The sequence below is a fragment of the Eublepharis macularius genome, chromosome 13 (assembly GCF_028583425.1).
Source record: "Eublepharis macularius isolate TG4126 chromosome 13, MPM_Emac_v1.0, whole genome shotgun sequence".
NCBI lineage: Eukaryota > Metazoa > Chordata > Lepidosauria > Squamata > Eublepharidae > Eublepharis > Eublepharis macularius.
In genome coordinates this window covers 11,562,093-11,580,095 of record NC_072802.1, presented here as the reverse complement: position 1 = coordinate 11,580,095, position 18,003 = coordinate 11,562,093, and the positions used below count along the sequence as shown (strand labels likewise).

Here is an 18,003-nt window from a genome sequence, read left to right as displayed (position 1 = left end):
CATCCTTGTCTTCTCCTGCCCTACCCCCTCCAACCTCCTTGGCCCTGCACACCTAAATTCTAACGGTCTTTATCCCAGGGCTCTATAAGTAACATTGTTTTGCCCATTTACATCACTTCTGCCAATGCTGTAGTCTGAGTGCACTGATACTGATGGGATCTCTAATAAAGAAACTTTAACTGGACTCTTGATGTGTCTTCAGTGAAGTAACTGGGGATCTAACTGGCAGAGCCTGACAGTGACACACCACACCATGTGCAGGTCTTCAGATGATACCTACATTGTCTGTCCTCTCCCCATTACATTCCTAGAACACATTAACAAAGGGGGATCCTTTAAAAATCACACATCTGTGGGCTGATCTGGCCATTCCACCGCAAAAGAATTTTTCAGAAATGGGATACATGCAGAAGAAGGTAAACACTATGATGAAGGGACAGGAGCCTTTTCACTAGGAGGAAAGGCTAAAGAGGTTGGGGCTTTTCTATAGAAAAAAGGGAGAAAATATTGAGATTAATGCTTATGCAAATTATGCAAGGAGTGGAGTGATCTCTTGCTCTCTCTCTTTCCCATAACATTTGAACTCAAAAACTCATGAAATTGATTGGTGGTAGGTTTGGGAAAGGTAAAAGTAAAGACTTCTTTACAGACAGGATAATTAATTAGTGAAATTGGCCCCATGGCAATGATTCTCCGTGTTTCTTAAATTGCTACAACAATTGGATGAATTCCTGTCCCACTTCAATTGTCTTGCACCTCCCCCTCCCCATTCCTTTCCAGGCAATCAGGACAAAAACTGCTCACACCTTTCCCCTTATATTTCCACAACCAAAAGGGCTATATACTTTTTGCTTTAAAAAAAGATAGCGGGAATTCAGAGAAACTAGAGGATCAGAGCAATAAATCATTATAATGTTGTACTATGGCGGTGGTGGAAAGTGTCATCCAGTCACAAGCAATTTATGGCAACCCTGCAGAATTTTCTAGGCAAGTGATGCTCAGAGCTGGTTTGCCATTGCCTGCTTTTGTGTAATGACCCTTGAATGTCTCCCATCCAAGTACTAATCAGGGTTGACTCTGCTTAGCTTCCAAGATTTGACATGATTGGGCTAGCCTGGGCTATCTAAATCAGGGCAACATTGTGCTACAGTGCACTATTAATTTTAATTTATTGTTGTTGTTGTTGTTGTTGTTGTTATTAATGACATTTATAGTCCACCTTTCTCACTGAGACTCAAGGCAGATTACACAGTGTGAGATTAGCACAGTCAATATCAAGGTCATTTCCATAAACAATGCCGTAGGGTAAATTAATGTAAGTTTACAAAGGCTTTTTCCACACATTCTTGAAGGGACAGCCCACTCACCGAACGCAGGCGGCTGTTCCACTTCACTCCAGACGTCTACATTTTCAAAATGGTTGCAGACTGTTTGGCTTCCATTTTTTCAGCACCTTTCATGGAACCACATAAAGGCTCCGAAAAAATGGAAGCCAAACAGTCTGCAACCGTTTTGAAAATGTAGACGTCTGGAGTGAAGTGGAACAGCTGCCTGCATTTAGTGAGTGGGCTGTCCCTTTAAAGACATGTGGAAATGGCCAAAGACATGGCATTAGCAAGAGTTGAAGAAATGCTGAAACAGAACACAAGCAATCCTAGGACTGACATTAGAAAACATGAAGCACAGGCAGTACACAGGAGTACATATTTAAAGCAACAGAAAGTACGTAAGGCAAAATAGTGGTGAAGTCTATGGTCCCTAGCTCATTAGCGAAGCTTCTAAGACCCCCTCCCTACAATACAGCCCTCTTATCTGAGTAAAAAGCCTTTTTTGAATAATTCAGTTTTGCATTGTTTGTGGAAAGCCAGGAGCAGGCAGTTCCATGGAGTAGGGGCCACCACAGAGAAAGCATGCTTACGGGCTGCTGTTGATTTTACCCATGTGCAGGCTGGCACCAGCAGGTTTTTTTAAGTCCTTCATTGGTGCAGCAGAGACAATGGTGACCAGGAGGGAGTGATGGAAAGAATACGGTCACAATGTAGGTGGGACCTTGGAAAACATACACCTTCCCCATCCAAGTGGCATGCATGCATGCTTGAAGTGTGTTCTTTCCAAAACGACTGCACCAAAGCATGCTTGGGACAGATCAGAATAAAGTGGATGGTAACATGGAAAGAGAATGATTAGGGAACGTCATGTGGATGCTGAAAAGCTGGTCACTTTTAGAGACCGGAGGCTGGATTCAGTGGCCTCTTTATCTGATCCAGCAGGGCTCATGTTCTTATCCTGATATACATAACACAGCTCAAAAGGAGCAGCATGCTTGGCTTACTGGTGAGAAAACAGCATCTCAGGTCAAGCGCAGGGGCTCTGTTTTTTAAAGGATAATGTCCTTTCAGTAACTGAGCATGACTCAATACAAGGAAGGTTTATGGCACATGAATGTAGATATCATTCAACGGATATTTGGGCCCCGAAAAGAGGGGCTCTTGAAATGCAGAGGACGGCATTTCATCTTTGAACAAATCCTTGGAGTGCCCCTGTAACTTTTTCTGTGTGTGTAATATGCAAAGCCTATTGGCAGGAATGATAGCCCTGGCATTAGAGCAGCTGTCATTCTCCCAGCTACTGACATCGAGCCCTTGCAGAGGCCATCAGGTCAGCTGCATCCTGCGGCTGAACCTTGGAGATAGCGCCAGTCTCCTGCTTGCACAACACTGACAAAAGGCACATGAATAAACCAAGGGATTTTCACAAGAGCAGCAGTAGCATTCAGCCTGCCACCGAGACTTGGAAGGTGAGCCACAACAGCAATCGGCGCCCAAAGAGAGGAAGAGGAGTCTTACGTGGAGAAGGCGTTGTTCTGCTTCTCGCATCTGATCCCCTTGCAGTTGTTGGGTTCTTCCGAGGCACTGGTTTCATAATAGAAATAAAGCTGGTTGAGTCCATTGGCAAAAGCCAGCAGCACCAGGCAGTAAATAAAGAGGAACTTGAGGATGTCTAGCAGCATGCGTCCCAGAGAGATCTGCAGGGGTCCCAGGTGAGAGTTTGCTGTAAACAGGGAGATGAGACGCAAGGAGCTTAAAATGTTTGATATTGCAAACAGGGCTTCTGCAATGAGAGTGGGGTGCCACATTTCCCATTCCTCCCTTGGACGGGAACCATTGTACTGCAAGAAATAATAGGGGAGGGGGGGAAAGGAACATAGGTGAATGGTTGTAGTTAGCAACACTTCAAACCACACAGTTCAGTTCAGTTTTCAGAGCATTTCCACAGACAACCGATTGCAGTGATTCCCTCAGGAGGGTGCTTATGGTTGTTTCCTGGGGCCCACTTGCTTCTTCCCCAAAACACCTATGCTCCAAAGCCAACCCCGGCTTTCCTCCACCTAACTGAAGGAGGAGGTACTTCAGAAGGCCTTTCTGCCTGTATGGAGCACTTCTTGGAAATACCAGCCCCATCATATAGGGCCGTATTAACCCATGGCTGGGCCCCTAGGCTTTCAGGTATTTCAGGCCCCCTCCGGAGCTTCTTTGTTTCACCCCACTACAGCTGACAGCCTGATCCTGGTACAGTTGGCACTAGACTGCAGTACAAAGCCCTATACCTATTTTTAGGGTCTCCTGAAGAATTCTATTCACAATTTTTAAAAATATTTTTATTGCGCGAGTAGAACTCTTCAGGAAAGCACATTTTGAGGGTATAATTGTTCAACGCTGTAAAATTTTGAAGTGAATATATACTTTATGGATAATTGTTTTAATGTAAAAGACAATTTGTTTCACTTCAATAAGGAAGTGGTTAATTATCTTATTAATAGAGGTTATATAAGAGAATCAATTAATTGTAATTTATATGGGGATGTGCACCAGCAAAAAAAATTGACAGGCCCCTAGTCCCTGAGGGGCCCCTAGACTTTGGCCTAGTCAGCCTTATGAATAATACAGCCCTGCCATCGTAAGAATCTGTTTGGCTTGGAATGCAGCCATTTTGTGACTGGTTGTACCTCCTGAGGCAGTCATTTTGTAATGGCAGCTGCTACCCTTTCTCAAAATTCTGAAAATGTTCACAGGCTCAACAAGGTTGAGGATGACTCCTGCTCTGTATAAATAATATTTGGCAAATGGAGGGGCCATTTAAGAAAGGCAGAAGGACCTGTCCTCCTGCTTCATTTTTTCCTAGGGTAGCCAGCCTCCAGGTAGGGCCTGAAGATCTCCAAGAATTACAACTGAACTACAGAGATGAGTTCCCCTGGGGGAAATGGAGGCTTTGGAGCATGGACACTATGGCATTATACTCTAGTGTCAGGGTGGTCCCTGCCATACTTGGGAGAGTTTGGGGGTTCACTGTTGGGCTGCAGGCCTGATCTCCTGTGCCCTGCTTTAAGAGTGCTGTTGAGTGCTACATGACAGAGAAGCTGGGAGAAGGAATGTCATCAGTGGGAATGTTATCAATGTTACCAGGGAGACGCAGCCAGTTACCAGAGAGACACGGCCAGTTGGCCGAAGGAGACCGGAAGGCCCAGTCAAAACAACAACTTTGTTTACTTTCACTTTACCTTCTTCAGCTAATTAGAACTTAGCTTACAGCATAACTAAGGGGGGAGTAGAATGGGTGGGGCTTGGAGAGTTTAATGCTTAGCAGGGGGAGGGAACGGTTATTCCTGTCAATGAAATGTCTACTGTACTGAGCTCTTAGATTGTCAATAAATGTTTAGCTCATGAATCCTTGGATTCATGCAGTGAAGTTACTTGAAATGCCTAGCTGGCAGTCTCTGACACCTGGTGGGTTCGTTCCCTTCCCCCAACCCTGCCCTCTTTGGGCTCCACACCAAATCTCCAGGAATTTCACAACTTGGAGCTGGCAACCCTATTTCTTCCACAAGTTTAAGATTACATTTGAGCATACAGGGGCACATAAAGCTGCCATTAGTCTGCCTAGTTCAGTATTGTCTACCTTGACCCAAAATGAGCCTTCTGGGTCTTGGGTAGAAAAAGAACTTGAAGATGCTTGTGGCCTTCTGCATGCAAAGATTGTCTTCTTCTTCTACTGAACTACTTCCCCTCTCCTTCTGAGACTGAGATTAGTTGAAAAACCTCCTTTGACACTTATGGGACACATCTGAAGCTGCTTCATATGTCAAACCATTGCTCAAAGTTTTCTACTCTGACTAGCAGAAGACTCTGCTCTCAGACAAAAGAATGTTTTCTCCAACATCACCTATATGAGATCCTTTTAACTGGAGATGCTGGGAATTGAACCTGGGACCTCCCAGGCACAAAGTAGGTGCTCTCCCACTGAGCCACAATCCCACCCTTAGGTGGTACAATGCTGAATGTCCCCCAACTATAGAGGCGGCATCCCTGTTTCTATGACAAAATATCACCACACATTCTTCTGTTTGGATGTTCAAAGAATTTCCTCAGGGATGCTTCACATAGCAAGAAAATTCTGTTTTCCAGTTAGGCAGACACTCAACAGAGAATTGCAGTCAGTTCTGGCTCTCTAGCCTGCATTTTCAACCACTGGTTTGTCACATTCATACGTGTGCTTAAAAGTAATATGTGAAGTGGCCGATAAGAAATAAGTTGGACTGAAGGTGATGCAAGTCAACCTAAATAGCTTTTGGCTTTCCAGTTGATCACCAGTGATCATGTGAACACATTCCGATGGGCGGAACTTATAACTCATTGAAAGTGCCTTATTCCTCCTGGTCATAAAAAAAGAAATCCTGAGCCCAGATCCAAATTCCAAAACAAGTCCAACTGGAGAGGTTACAACAGCCTCGTGAGGGCATTTCTGGGGGAGTGTGAGTGGGTGTGAGAGGGATGTAGCCTCCCACCTGCCCACCAATTTCCTACGCCCACATCCTCAGCAAACAACAGGTCGTGTGAGAAACACACATTTTGTCAAGATAATTCATACCTCCGACCTTGATGGCCCTTCAGGACAATAATTTGCAGAGTTATCTTGCACCAGCCACCAATTTCAGCTTAAGGCTGGTGCCGCTGATGGTAATGCAATAATTTAGTATTAAGCAGTGCTCTGCTTTAATAAGAAAGATCTGCTCCTGCAGAGCCAACCCTTCAGTCTCAAAAAAACTCTCTTAAACCAAACCATATTCTTTAGATAAATAAATAGAACAGATATACTCCCTACTGCCTCTTTCACCACTGCAAAAGTCTAGTCTGCTTGCTCTGTGGTCTATTAATTTCTAAATATATGGCCTTCCTTTCCTGTACCAAACACTCAGATGTATATACCAGTGGAGAAAAAAAGTATAAAATATAAAGCAGTGGAAGAAGCAGAAGCGTGTGTGTTGTGTGCCATCAACTTGCTTCTGACTTTTGGCGTCTCTATGAATGAATGATCTCCAAAACCAACAGTGACCCAACAGTACAAGCAACCCAGGTGCCTGTTTGGGGTGTATTAATATTTTTAGAAACACTGTTAAAGCAGGGGAAGATGTGCCCCATAGAACCTCTTGCAATGATAAAAAGGATTCTGGGACTCTCTAGCTGCCAGCAGTCCAACGCTGCATGAAATCTTGGGGCCACCAGTCAGAGCCATGTGCTAATGCTGCTCGGGGTGTTACCACAAGGATCCCAAGTGCCACAAAGCTTTGGGTTTATGCTGCAATATACCAACACAGAGTTCATCATCACCCCAGCAGCATCAGCTGCTACCGAAGGTCAGGCTAAACATACAGGAATCTGAACATTTCAAGAGAAATCAATTAGCATTTTTCAAATGGTTCTTTGCTGCTGTTACATTCACTTGGGTTTTAATTTTTTTTTTTTTAGTTATATGAGTACAGAACATAATGGCAGGCAGGAAGTACTTTGGAAATCAGAACTATTCAGGAATTACATTTGTAATTGGGGTGGGGGTGGGGTGGATATATAAATTTGGTGGAATTCGCTGGCTATATAAATTGATTTGTCTTGCTCCTGACAAATGCCACAAATGAAATCTCTCTATAGGAGCCTGGAAATTTTTAAAACTTGGCTTAAGAAAAGAAAGAAATTCGTCCCCATGTACAGAAGAATCGGAGTCCTGCATTAATGCACTTCTGCACAGCCTATGATTGTTTCTGACATTTCAAACTGTTCCCTACTTGCATGCATGTCATGGAAAGATTCAGTTAACGTGATTTGTGGAAAGCCCTTAAAAGGCACACAGAAGAGACGGCTGTGCTTTTCACTCTTTCCTGGGCTTTTGCAAAGTGGTTAATAGAAAGCAGACTCTTGTAAAAGAAGTGATGGGCTCCAAACTCTGCAGCGTCTTTTTGGCAAATGTCTCAAAGGTGCGTGGCTCCCAGCCAGCGTTTATGCTGAATCCTGAAGAAAAAGAACTTGACCAAGTCATTTGGTTGCCCAGATCTATAGTCTTTGGCAATCTCAAAGACCATTAAAAAAAAGTTGTCCTGTGTCAAAATTCTGGCTATATAATGCAAACCACCGAAGGGATTAATTTTGTGTGTCGGGGAGAGACCTACTGGATTGCAAATTGGTCTTGGTTCTTTGACTTCTGAAGTAATAATTCTTTTCTCTATTCCATCTTGAAGACTGGTTATGGTTACTCACTGGAGAAGGAATGGCATTTTGCACATGCTCAGAGATGCTTTATTTGAACCTCCCTGTTCAACAAATAAGCAAAAATTCCCCTGCTGGTACTCTTTGATGAATGGAATCTGTGCACATTGTACAGCTAAATTTTGGGGACTGAAACTACTGAGCCCAGTTGCCCGCATAAGCTGTGGGTACACAGAGGTTAGGCCTGAAAAATTATTCAGCTGCCTCCCAAAAGGACAGAAGGTGATACTGCAAGATGTTTTTATGAAGAGGACAGGAAAGTGAAGAGCAGGGCTTTTTTTCAGCTGGAACGCGGTGGAACGGAGTTCCGGAACCTCTTGAAAATGGTCACATGGCTGGTGGCCCCGCCCCCTGATCTCCAGACAGAGGGCAATCTAAATTCCCCTCTGTCTGGAGATCAGGGGGCGGGGGCACCAGCCATGTGACCATTTTCTCCAAGGGCAACCCACTGAGTTCCACCACCTTTTTTCCCAGAAAAAAAGCCCTTGCGAGGAGTGATACAAGAAGGCTGTTAACATATTGTGCCTTAGAGATGACCAATGAACCCTTTGTGGTGGTCAAAATCCATTCCTCTCAGTTTCCAACATCACATCATGCTGTAGAATGGCCAAAAAAGAAAACCCAGAATACATTTGGGGATACATTTGCACAAGAGGGAAGCTAGGAATGCTGATAAAATTCATACGAATGACTCTGATTTTGAAGTGCTGAATTACTCGATCTTGTTTGAGAAGTACCGCTCATGAATTAACCATTTATCTTTAATTCAGATCACTGCACAAGTGGCTGCACTCACCATTTGCATCTTTTGTTTCCTCTTACAGGTGACCAATGTGCATGTATAGCAAGTAGTGCAAAACATGCCATGTAGTGCAAGACACATCATGTAGTACGTGGCATGCTTGCCATGTACAACATGGAGCGCAAAAGAAGCCACGATGACATCGTACCACGATTCCTTTTGCAAGGTGTGCCTCTCTATGTATCAGTCATTTGTAAGGAGAAAAAAAGTGTAAACGGAACCTGAGGCAAATAGCGCTTGTGCTAATTCCAAAATTAATTTCACAACTTTGAAAAGTGAAACAGAAGGGAGATGGCACACAATGTACAGGGCGGTGTGCGCACTCAAGCCATAGAACAATCAGGAAACAAAAGAGGGGAGGATCTGCTCATCCCTAGGAAAACTGATCTTTGGCCCTTGACGTGGAACAGCTGACCCAGTTCCACTGACAAGAGATCCCTTGGAGGATGCTGTGTATCTCCTGGAGAACTCAGGAGCTGAACATCTCAAGAACATTAGTGGTCTACAAGCCCCTCCCTCTACAAGCCCCTCTCTCACTACTTCAAAACCTGCCAGCTCAATTTGCTTAATGAAAAGACCTTTCTCCATCTTTCAGACCTTTTGTGCGCCACTCAGCAATCACGTTGTTCACTCATTCAATGACAGTGCACGAGCCACCAGGCTCTCTGGGTGACCTTTGTCACACGGTTTCCCTCCCTTGGGTTAATTAGTTTGGCAACAGCCAAAATAGGGCCATTGTCTGTTGTGGGGTTTGCACTTCAGAACAATGTGCCTGAGTGGGTGAGGAGAACATGTTCATAGTTGGAGGTTCGTGGGAGCCAGAACGGCCCCCTTGGGACTTAGCTGAACTTGAGCCAGGAAAAGGAGAGTCCATGGGTTCTCCCCCTTTCATGTCATTTTATTTTCACAGTGCCAAAAACTGGACTGTCTGCTGGAAGCTACTTTGAAGGGTTACAAACTGACCTTCCTAATGTCCAATACCCACCAAATTTGCAGGGGACATAGTCCTCACTGTCCTCTGAAGACCCTCCAAGTTTCAGAGAGCTTGCACCCCAGGAAAGGCATGATCCACGGGTCTCCCCCTTTCATGTAATTTTCTCTTTACAGTGGCAAAAACTGGACTGTCTGCTGGAAGAAACTTTGAGGGGTTACAAGCCAGAAGGAAAGCGAGAAGGAGTTCAGATAGAGTTCAGACAGTCCATGCCTATGTTGCCAGGGGAATTGATTGAAAGGCACCAGACTGTCTGGCTTTACGAACGGCTGACGAATGCCACAAAAGAGGGTTTGGAACGAACACATGTTTGCCGGGAACAAGGACTCACATACAGCTTTCTCGTGAAGAGCAGATTGGGCGGTCCATGGCTTTTTTTGGTTCATATTGCTGTTCATACCCATCTCTACTTGTAAACAAAACACCTTGCCTGGAAGATAAGCTGTTAGCAACAGGTCTGCACATCTTTGGCTTTACTCTGCACACATGCAGAGGCACTGAAGGAGTACATACATCCAAAATACATGTGATGCATGAAGATATGCTGAAAGCCTCTCTGACACCTAGGGCTCAAATATATGCAGGATTTATTATTTTTATTTGTGAGAGAAATAGACACCCATCTCTTCTCCCAATGCTCAACATGCTTGACCTACCAGGATGGGTTTTCTGTTGCTTTCATAATGTACAATCCATTATCTTCCTATATGCTGAGTTGCACATCAAGAGCACATTAAAGAATCAACAGTTGACTGGTATTCTCTGTTGTGACTTCCAGTTTTTACTGGGGCATGCCAGCCAGGTAATGAGGTGTTACACTGCCTCTGTGTGCCTCCACTAGCAGTGCAGGCCATGGGTCTTTCTTAAAGAATTTATGCAGCTAAATCAGGTGATCCAGGTACTTTGGGACCCTGACAAATTGCCTGATTGACATCTACAGCTGGACCAGCTCTGCCCATTGAAATGATCCAGAGATGGAGGCCTCCACTTTCAGTTCACCAAAGGAAGTTATATTAGGTGGGAAGAACCAATTTGAAGCTAAGAAATTATCTCTATGGTCCGCTGTCAGTGACTCACATGTCTTTTGGTTCTGTCACTACAATGGGATTATACAAGCCTTTTATCTCCGAAGGCAAGTGGGGGTTTGCACAGATGTTGCTAATCCATGGATGTGTTATGAGAGGTTCATCCTTGCAAATAATCATAAGATGTTTTGCTATCAACATGAAGAGTTTTTGCTGGTTTTACAAAAGCGGCCTGTTAACTGGCAAAATGCATACGGATTGTTTATGCTCAGCTTTCAAAGCCGGTGCAGTGGCCAAAAATATAAGCTGGAAAGCCCCATATTCAAATCTCCCACGGGGTGGCCTAAGATAATCCATTTTCTCTTGGGCCAGAACTGCCCTTCATGGAGTACATATGAAAACAGTATCTCTTTCATCTTCCCTTTCATGGACATAGGGCGGCTGCTCCACCTGGTGAGGCACTAAAGCTTTCTGCAGCAATGTGTCTCCAAAATTCAAAGGGACCTGCTGTTCTGTGGGAAGAGGTCCACACCTACTGGTTTGGCTGCCAGAGTCTGAGAGCCAAGCTACAAGAGACGAATTACATGAGGATGAGCATGTGAAGGGAGTCGCAGTGTTAGCCGGGAAGCTGAGTTTTAAAAGAGATCGGAAGGCTTTGTCAGTTTCCCCTCTCTACATAGCCAGGGAGAAAGTTGCTCAGAGGGTTTGTTAATTTCCTCTTTGCCTCCCCAAAACTCTGTCAGTTTCATCTCCCCTTCTAGGAGGTGAAGAGAAAATTAACAAACTCTCTGAGGAGCAATCTCTCTGAGGATTGCTCTCTGAGGAGCGATCTCCCCTGGCTCTGTAGAGAGAAGAAATTGACAAAGCTTTCCTATTTCTTTTAAAACTCAGCTTCCGGGCTAACATTGTAACTCCCTTCACGTGCTCCTCCTTGTGTAATTCATCTTTTGTAGCTTAGCTCTGAGTTCAGACACAGAGTGTGGGAATAAGCTTTGCCATTCATCAGGTTTGCCATTCTTCAGTTGTCTGGTCCCTAGAAAAGTCCTGGAGTTGAGGGCAGACGGAACTTGTCTCTTGCACACACGCATGTGAATGAATGGGCATCGTGGCACCATAGGGTGCTCAGCCTGCCATTATACATGCTGCATCTAGGGAGATTAAGTCTGGGGCACCCTAGAGACCAACCAAGGGAGCACCTGAAGAAGGGAGCCCTGACTCTCAAAAGCCCTGAAAATCTTGTTGGTCTCTTGTTGCTCTTTAAGGTGCCACTGGGCTCAAATCCTGCTGTCAGTTCTACTGCAGACCAACACGGCTACCCACCAAAAACTATCCTGAAACTAGAGATTCTTTTGAAGCTGTTGATAGCCCATTATTTCTATTTTTTAAAATGTTTATCTAACATTAGACTATAAGACTATCACTGCTGGATCAGAACTGTGGTCCATTCAGTCCAGCATCCTGTTTACATGGGGGCTAATAACTTACCTGGGAGGGCCAACTAACAGGCACAGACGGCAACACTTTCCCCTACTGCTGCTTCCCAGCAGTGTTGTTTGCTGCCTCTGTGCAGGGAGGCTCCCTTTATTCCCCATGGATAGTAGCAAGCCTGATCTCATCCGATCTTGGAAGCGAAGCAGGGTCAACTTTGGTTAGTACATAGATGGGAGATCTCCAAGGAAAACCAGGGTTGCAGAGGCAAGCAATGGCAAACCACCTCTGTTAGTCTCTTGCCTTGAAAACCCAGCAGGAGTTGCCATAAGTCGGCTATGACTTGACAGCACTCTCTACCACCAGTAGCCATTAATAAGTCTTGCCTGGGGTCTGAGGCCCAGCCCCCAGACTTACCAGGAGGAGGGGACAGGAGACAGCTGGAAGACAGCTGTCCAGCTACCCCAACTGACACTCTGGTCCAAAACCCAACAGCAACAGAGGGAGGGAGAGAAGCACTAAATCCTCAGAGGGTCAGATGGAGCAGGTGGAAGCCAGCTAGCCCCACCCTCCAGTGGGAAGCTAAGAGCCGAGACAGGGAGAGTGGGGACAGCCAGGAGGGGACTATACCAAAGGGAGAGGGCACAGGAGACAGGGACAGCCAGACAGACAGCAACTTTACCAGCAGGGGAAGAAAGGCAGCAGGAACAGTACAGGGCCATGCCCCAACCTGTAAGCAGGGTGGAAGGGAATAGCAAGAGCCAAATGAGGCTGGGAGCAAGGCAGCCTCAGGTGGGTCTGCCTGAGACAATCAGCAAAGAGAGCCCAGTAGCCAGCAAAGGAGGCACAGGTGTGGCTGGCCCAAGCAGCCAGCAGAGCAATACCAGGTGTGGCTGCCTAGCACAGCCTGGGCCTTGGCTAGAGTGCTGGGGGGTGTGGTTGGCAGGTGGAGCCAGCAATGGGTAAAGGGATATAAGGGAAGGTCTCTCAGAAGGTGTGGTGGTGAGTTGGCGGCAGGTGGGAAAGAACAACAAGCAAGGAGGAGGCAGTGAGGCGGGTGGAGGCTTTGGGAAGCTGGAGGTAGGAGGAAGCAGCAGGGAGTCAACCAGGTTGAGCAGGCCTGCAAGTGGGTTGAGAAGGATCGAGGGTGAGGTATACCCCCCTCCTTCCATGGAGCGAGGCCCTGCACCATCCCTGATGGCTTTCTGGGGTCAAAGTCAGGTGCATCGGTGTACAGCACCACTGTGCCTGCGGAGGAACCTAACAGGTCTCTCCTCCCTGACTCTGCCTATCCCCCTTTTAGAGCTGCCTAGGCTCATAGCCATCACTACATCATCTGACAGTGAATTCCACAACTTAAATACTTGTTGGCCAAAGAAGGCTTTCCTTTTGTCTGCCCTGAACCTGTTGCCCATCAATTTCATTGGATTGTTGATATCTATAGACAAAGAGATTAATCATCACTTAAAAGCCATGCCAGAGAACACACATGCAGCAGGAAGAAAGGAGCCTTCAGCAGCGTGGAAACCTTTAAGCTCAGGCACTGCTCTTGGGGAGACAAACCAGCCTCTGAAATGTAGCTCAGGAGGGCTCTGCATCAGGTGATGTATCAGACTCCCTTCCTTAAACAGTATGTATCTGAAGAAGTGAGCTGTGGCTCATGAGAACTCATACTCACCACAACAAATGTTGTTAGTCTTATAGGTGCTCCTGGACTCTTGCTCTTTTCTATTGCTTAAACAAGGTGAGCAATTTCCTCTGCAGCTTTCAAAGTCTTTGAGGCAATCCTTTGATGCTGTGTGGAGAGCTCTGTCTAGCTGCTTCCTTGCTAGCTGCTTCCTCGGTGCATGCTCTAAGAAGCACATGTTGCACATCAGGCAGCCGTAGCATTCAGGGCTTCAAGTGGGCCTTGGTGCCTTTCATAGTCAGAGCATTTATGCCATGCCTTCCTGATGTGCAGCCTTTTGCCTGCCTAGTAACATATTTAGCCTCCTGGTGCCTCCCTCCTTTCTCTCTGCTTGCATTAGAAGCAGCTGGAAGTGAACAAAAAGCTTTTAGGAAATGGACAGCCTGCATGCTGCATCTAGCACAACACCTGTAACTCTCAAGGAGCACCAGCAAATCACGCCTGGCAGCAAGAAGCAGAATGACTCCCACCCGTGCCTGCTTGTGCCTAAAACACAGGCATAGCCTCAGCATTTCCCAGCAGAACATTTGGATGCTCCCATGTAAATCTGTTGCCCTAATATGAACAACTCAAAAGGCATTTACTAGGTACAGCAGGTGAAATGGCTGGCTCTCAATTGCATGCTGCTGGAGTGGTCTTGCAGGGGCATTTGGAGGCCTGTGCAGCACAGACAAGAGTCGTTCACCTTTCCCACTGTGGTGTAGGAGGTCGAGTGTCAGACAAGGACCCAAGAGGCCCAGGCTCAAATTCCAATTCAGCCGTAATGCTCAGGAGGTGACCTTAAGCTAATCACTCTCTCAGCATAGCTGACTTCACAGGGGTATGGTGGGGAAAGCTGGAATCCTGCAGATTGCTCTGCTAAATCGAAACACACAGAAATATTGCTGTTCTGAATCACCACTGGCACAGATGGAGAGGCGTCAATCCTGCCCTCCAAGACTTAGAATATAATCAGACCAAGAGGCCTCTTCCCATTAGACTGTTGGGGTGAGCTAGATTCCTTGGCCTGGCCTGGCCTTTTGGCAGTGTTGTGAAGTGGAAAGAGCATTTGGGAAGAACTGGGGAGACTCAGTTTGCTGAGTGGCCTTCGGCCAGTCACACCTTCTCAACCTAACCTACCGTAGAGGGTTTTTGTGAGAATACAAAGGGAGAAGGGAGAGTCACGTCATGTGCTGCCCTCAGTTGCCTGGAAGAAAGGTGAGACAAACCTGTATAGATAAATAGATCGTTTCTCTGTCTTCAAGACAGGGTCTGAAATCTGCTGAATAGTGATTTTAACAAACTCATGCCAGAAAGTCACACTGGAGAGTCAGTGTGGCTAGGGCTAGGCTGTTGGACTAGACCTGGAGAGACCCAGGTTCAAATCTCCCATCCGTGAAGTTCACTGGGTAATCTTGGGCCTGTTGTTCTTCTCACAGGGCTGTTGTGTGAGGATAACATGGGAAAGGGAGAACCAGGTACATTGCCCTGAGCTCCACAGAGGAGGGGCAGGATCAAAATGTGCTCAATAGACAGAAGAAAACTTTGAAAAGAGTCCCCCCCTCCCAATTGAAAAAGAGGGAGAGGGTCAGCAGGGGCAGGTACCAGGAAAACCAGCATCCTTGGTAAAGTGGGACCGTGGAAGTGCACGGCTACTTCTTAAGACAGGGCCAGGGCAAGAAATGTGGACGCTTCAGGCAGAAAAGGCGACTGGCACCACCACTTTCCACTGGTGTCCATGGGGCACCATCTTGACCAGCTTGCCTCACTAGAACAAATGGGAGGGACACGAGAGACTGGCTGGCTGCTTGACTGCCTCATGGGTGGGGGAAGGGGCACAGAGGAGGATGGGGAAACTGGCCTGCTAAATACTTTCTCAGCCTTCCGGATGGGGGGATTTGCTTTGGAAAGGAAGGAATTTCCCAATCCTTTACCCCCCCCCTATAATTCCCTGCAGCCCCCCATCTTATTTTTAGAGAAATTCCAAGGTAGTTCAAGCACAAGCCTCTTCTTCAGGGGGGTGATTCTTCTCTTACTTTAAGCCAATGCTCCAGCAGCTGTTATAGTCTCTGACACCTGAATTTGCACACTCGAAGAAGAGATTGCTTCCTGATAGGCTCTGTTAAGAGATTCTCTGTTAATTTACCTGCAGCATTTTCAATTTTTCTCTGGTTGTACTGGATCTACTGATGCTATTGACTTCTGCTATTTCATACTAATTTTTTTAATTGCAAAAAAGCAATCACTCCATTGGTTGCTACAAACACCACCCATCAATACCAGTTCAAAGACATGCAACTGCTTATATCATATGGATTATGACAGAGAAGAGAGCACTACTTTGTCCCCCAGTTTACACCCAAGAAGACACATTCCTGGTGCAGATATGATGCCAATTCCCTGCAAAGCATGATTTGCAAGTTGAAGAGCTAGTCAGAGAACTGTGTGCTCCTTCACTCTACCCTCCCCCTTTCCTTTTTAGTCTTACCCTTGCTTTAGTGTTATGTTGAAGTCGGTGCTAACCATGGTTAATGCTCACCAATGTTCCCATCCTGAAGCAGATTGGCAAACCATGGCTAAGAGGGAAGCATGGTGAGAATTAACCATGGTTAGACATGGTGCAGGCATGACCCTGAACCATGTTTCAAGTAAAGAAGGGGGGGGGGATTTGTGTCTCAAAAGAGAGGACTGCATTTCCCTCGAGACCAACCACCATTTGCCAGGAATCAGCATTAAATTTGCACTGCCCTGTGCTCAAAATGTGCAATGCAATAGCAGGAAGGGGAGAAGAAATTCATGATCTTGGAGAACACCTCTGCTACGGACTGGGCACACATGCTCCAAGTTATGGTACCTTGACGTAGGCAACAATTTTCAGGGAGATGGTTGCCAGGTAGAGAGAATTCATTGCAAAGTCCATCAGGTTCCACCAGTCGTGCACATACTCGCTGAAGCCTCCATCCCACATTTCCTTGATTTCTCCCCAAATGAAACCTGTGGAAAGAGAGTTCATTTGTGTGAGATGCCGAGCACCAAAGTGGAGCAAATCGGATGCAGGGGAAAGGCTGCCAAAAAGTAACAGCTCAGGGAAAAAACCCCCGCCTTCCCCCTTTTCTCCTTTCTGCAAAATGTAACTGCGCTGCTTGCAGAGTGGTTTACGAGGCAACACGAAATATGGCTGGAATGGAGGGGACGGTGCAAACTGCAGTAGCTGCAGTAGTGGCATCCGCTGGAAAAGATTTAAGCTCTTTGGACAAGGCGGGCGTTCTGTTTTTAACTCTTTTATAGCAAGACAAAGGTTTACAGAATGCAACTGGTTTTCCCCGGGAGAAGCTTCAAGTTCACTTACAATAAATATATTTTTTTCTGAGGGAAATGGCTTCTTCCAAAGAGATTAAGAGGGCAGCTGATTGGAAAGGGTTTGCAGAGCCCATGTCAAGGGTAGTTTTTGACTGAGGCCACCTGGACTTTCATGCGGTGCTGGCCACGTAGTTGTAAAGCAGACATGCTGAAGTTAGCCTGCTATGGCCTTTGGGGTGGTGCAGAGAAAGTGGGGAAAGAGAGTACGGTTTCCTCCCTCTTCCACAACAGCACAGTTCAGGGCTGCCCAATGAAATGGATGACTTTCAGACAAGCAGAAGGAAATACTTACACATCACTCTGGAATACACTGCCACAAGGTGGCCACTAGCTGGTTTTAAAAAAGGACTGGACAAAATTAATGGAGGATGGCTTTTGGCCTTGAGAGTAAAATCAGATCTCCAAGCTGATGCCCAATTTTTGCGACTGGTAACAGAGGAAAGCCAGCCCTTGGTGCTCTGCTTCTCAGAGTCATGCAATTGGCTGCTCTTGAAAAAAGAATGCTAGACTAGATGGACTTATGATCTGATCTAGCAGGGCTCTTCATACATTCCGTATTGAGCTGCACCCTGGGAAAGCCCAGGAAGGAGTCATGACTGAGTGGCAGAGCATCTACTTGGCATAGAGAAGGTCCCAGGTCCAATCCCATGGACCTCCAGTTAAAAAGATCAGAGAACAGGCAATGTGAGAGACAGCCGCTGCTCATCAGAACAGATGATAGTGGTCTTTACAGAGCAAAGTATAGTAAAAGGCAGCTTCACGTGTTTTGCCTGAGACCTCAGAGAGCTACTGCCAATCAAACTGGACATTAGTCGGCTAGACAACACAATGGTCTGACTCAGAAGGAGACTGAACAGATGAAGCTGCCTTAGAGTCTCTCTGCATGAGGTATCTGACACATGAAGAACGCGTGTCTGGAGATGCAATGTTAGCTAGGAGGAGTAGTTTAAAAAGACAGAGCTGATGGCAGGGCAAAGGCTTTGCTGTACACTGGAGCTGTGAGATGACAGAAACTTCAGCCCATTATAACCTCTCCAGGTCCAAGCCTGACTCTGGAAGGCAGCTCCAGCCCATTTCCATTCCTCGCTGCTCTCTGGTTGTGATCTCACACAGGCCGTCGTCACACAGGCTTTTAT

The 18,003-nt window shown here is 46.2% G+C and overlaps 1 protein-coding gene across 1 annotated transcript in view; it reads right to left on the bottom strand.

The window, feature by feature from the left end:
• Nucleotides 1–18,003, bottom strand: part of TRPC5 (transient receptor potential cation channel subfamily C member 5) — a 239,519-nt gene that overhangs the window by 53,220 nt on the left and 168,296 nt on the right. Inside the window, exons 4-5 of the mRNA XM_054996536.1 lie at nucleotides 16,362–16,501; nucleotides 2,847–3,169 (exon numbers count right to left, since the gene is read on the bottom strand). Coding sequence (XP_054852511.1) covers nucleotides 2,847–3,169; nucleotides 16,362–16,501 — 463 coding nt within the window. The remainder of the gene's footprint in view (nucleotides 1–2,846; nucleotides 3,170–16,361; nucleotides 16,502–18,003) is intronic.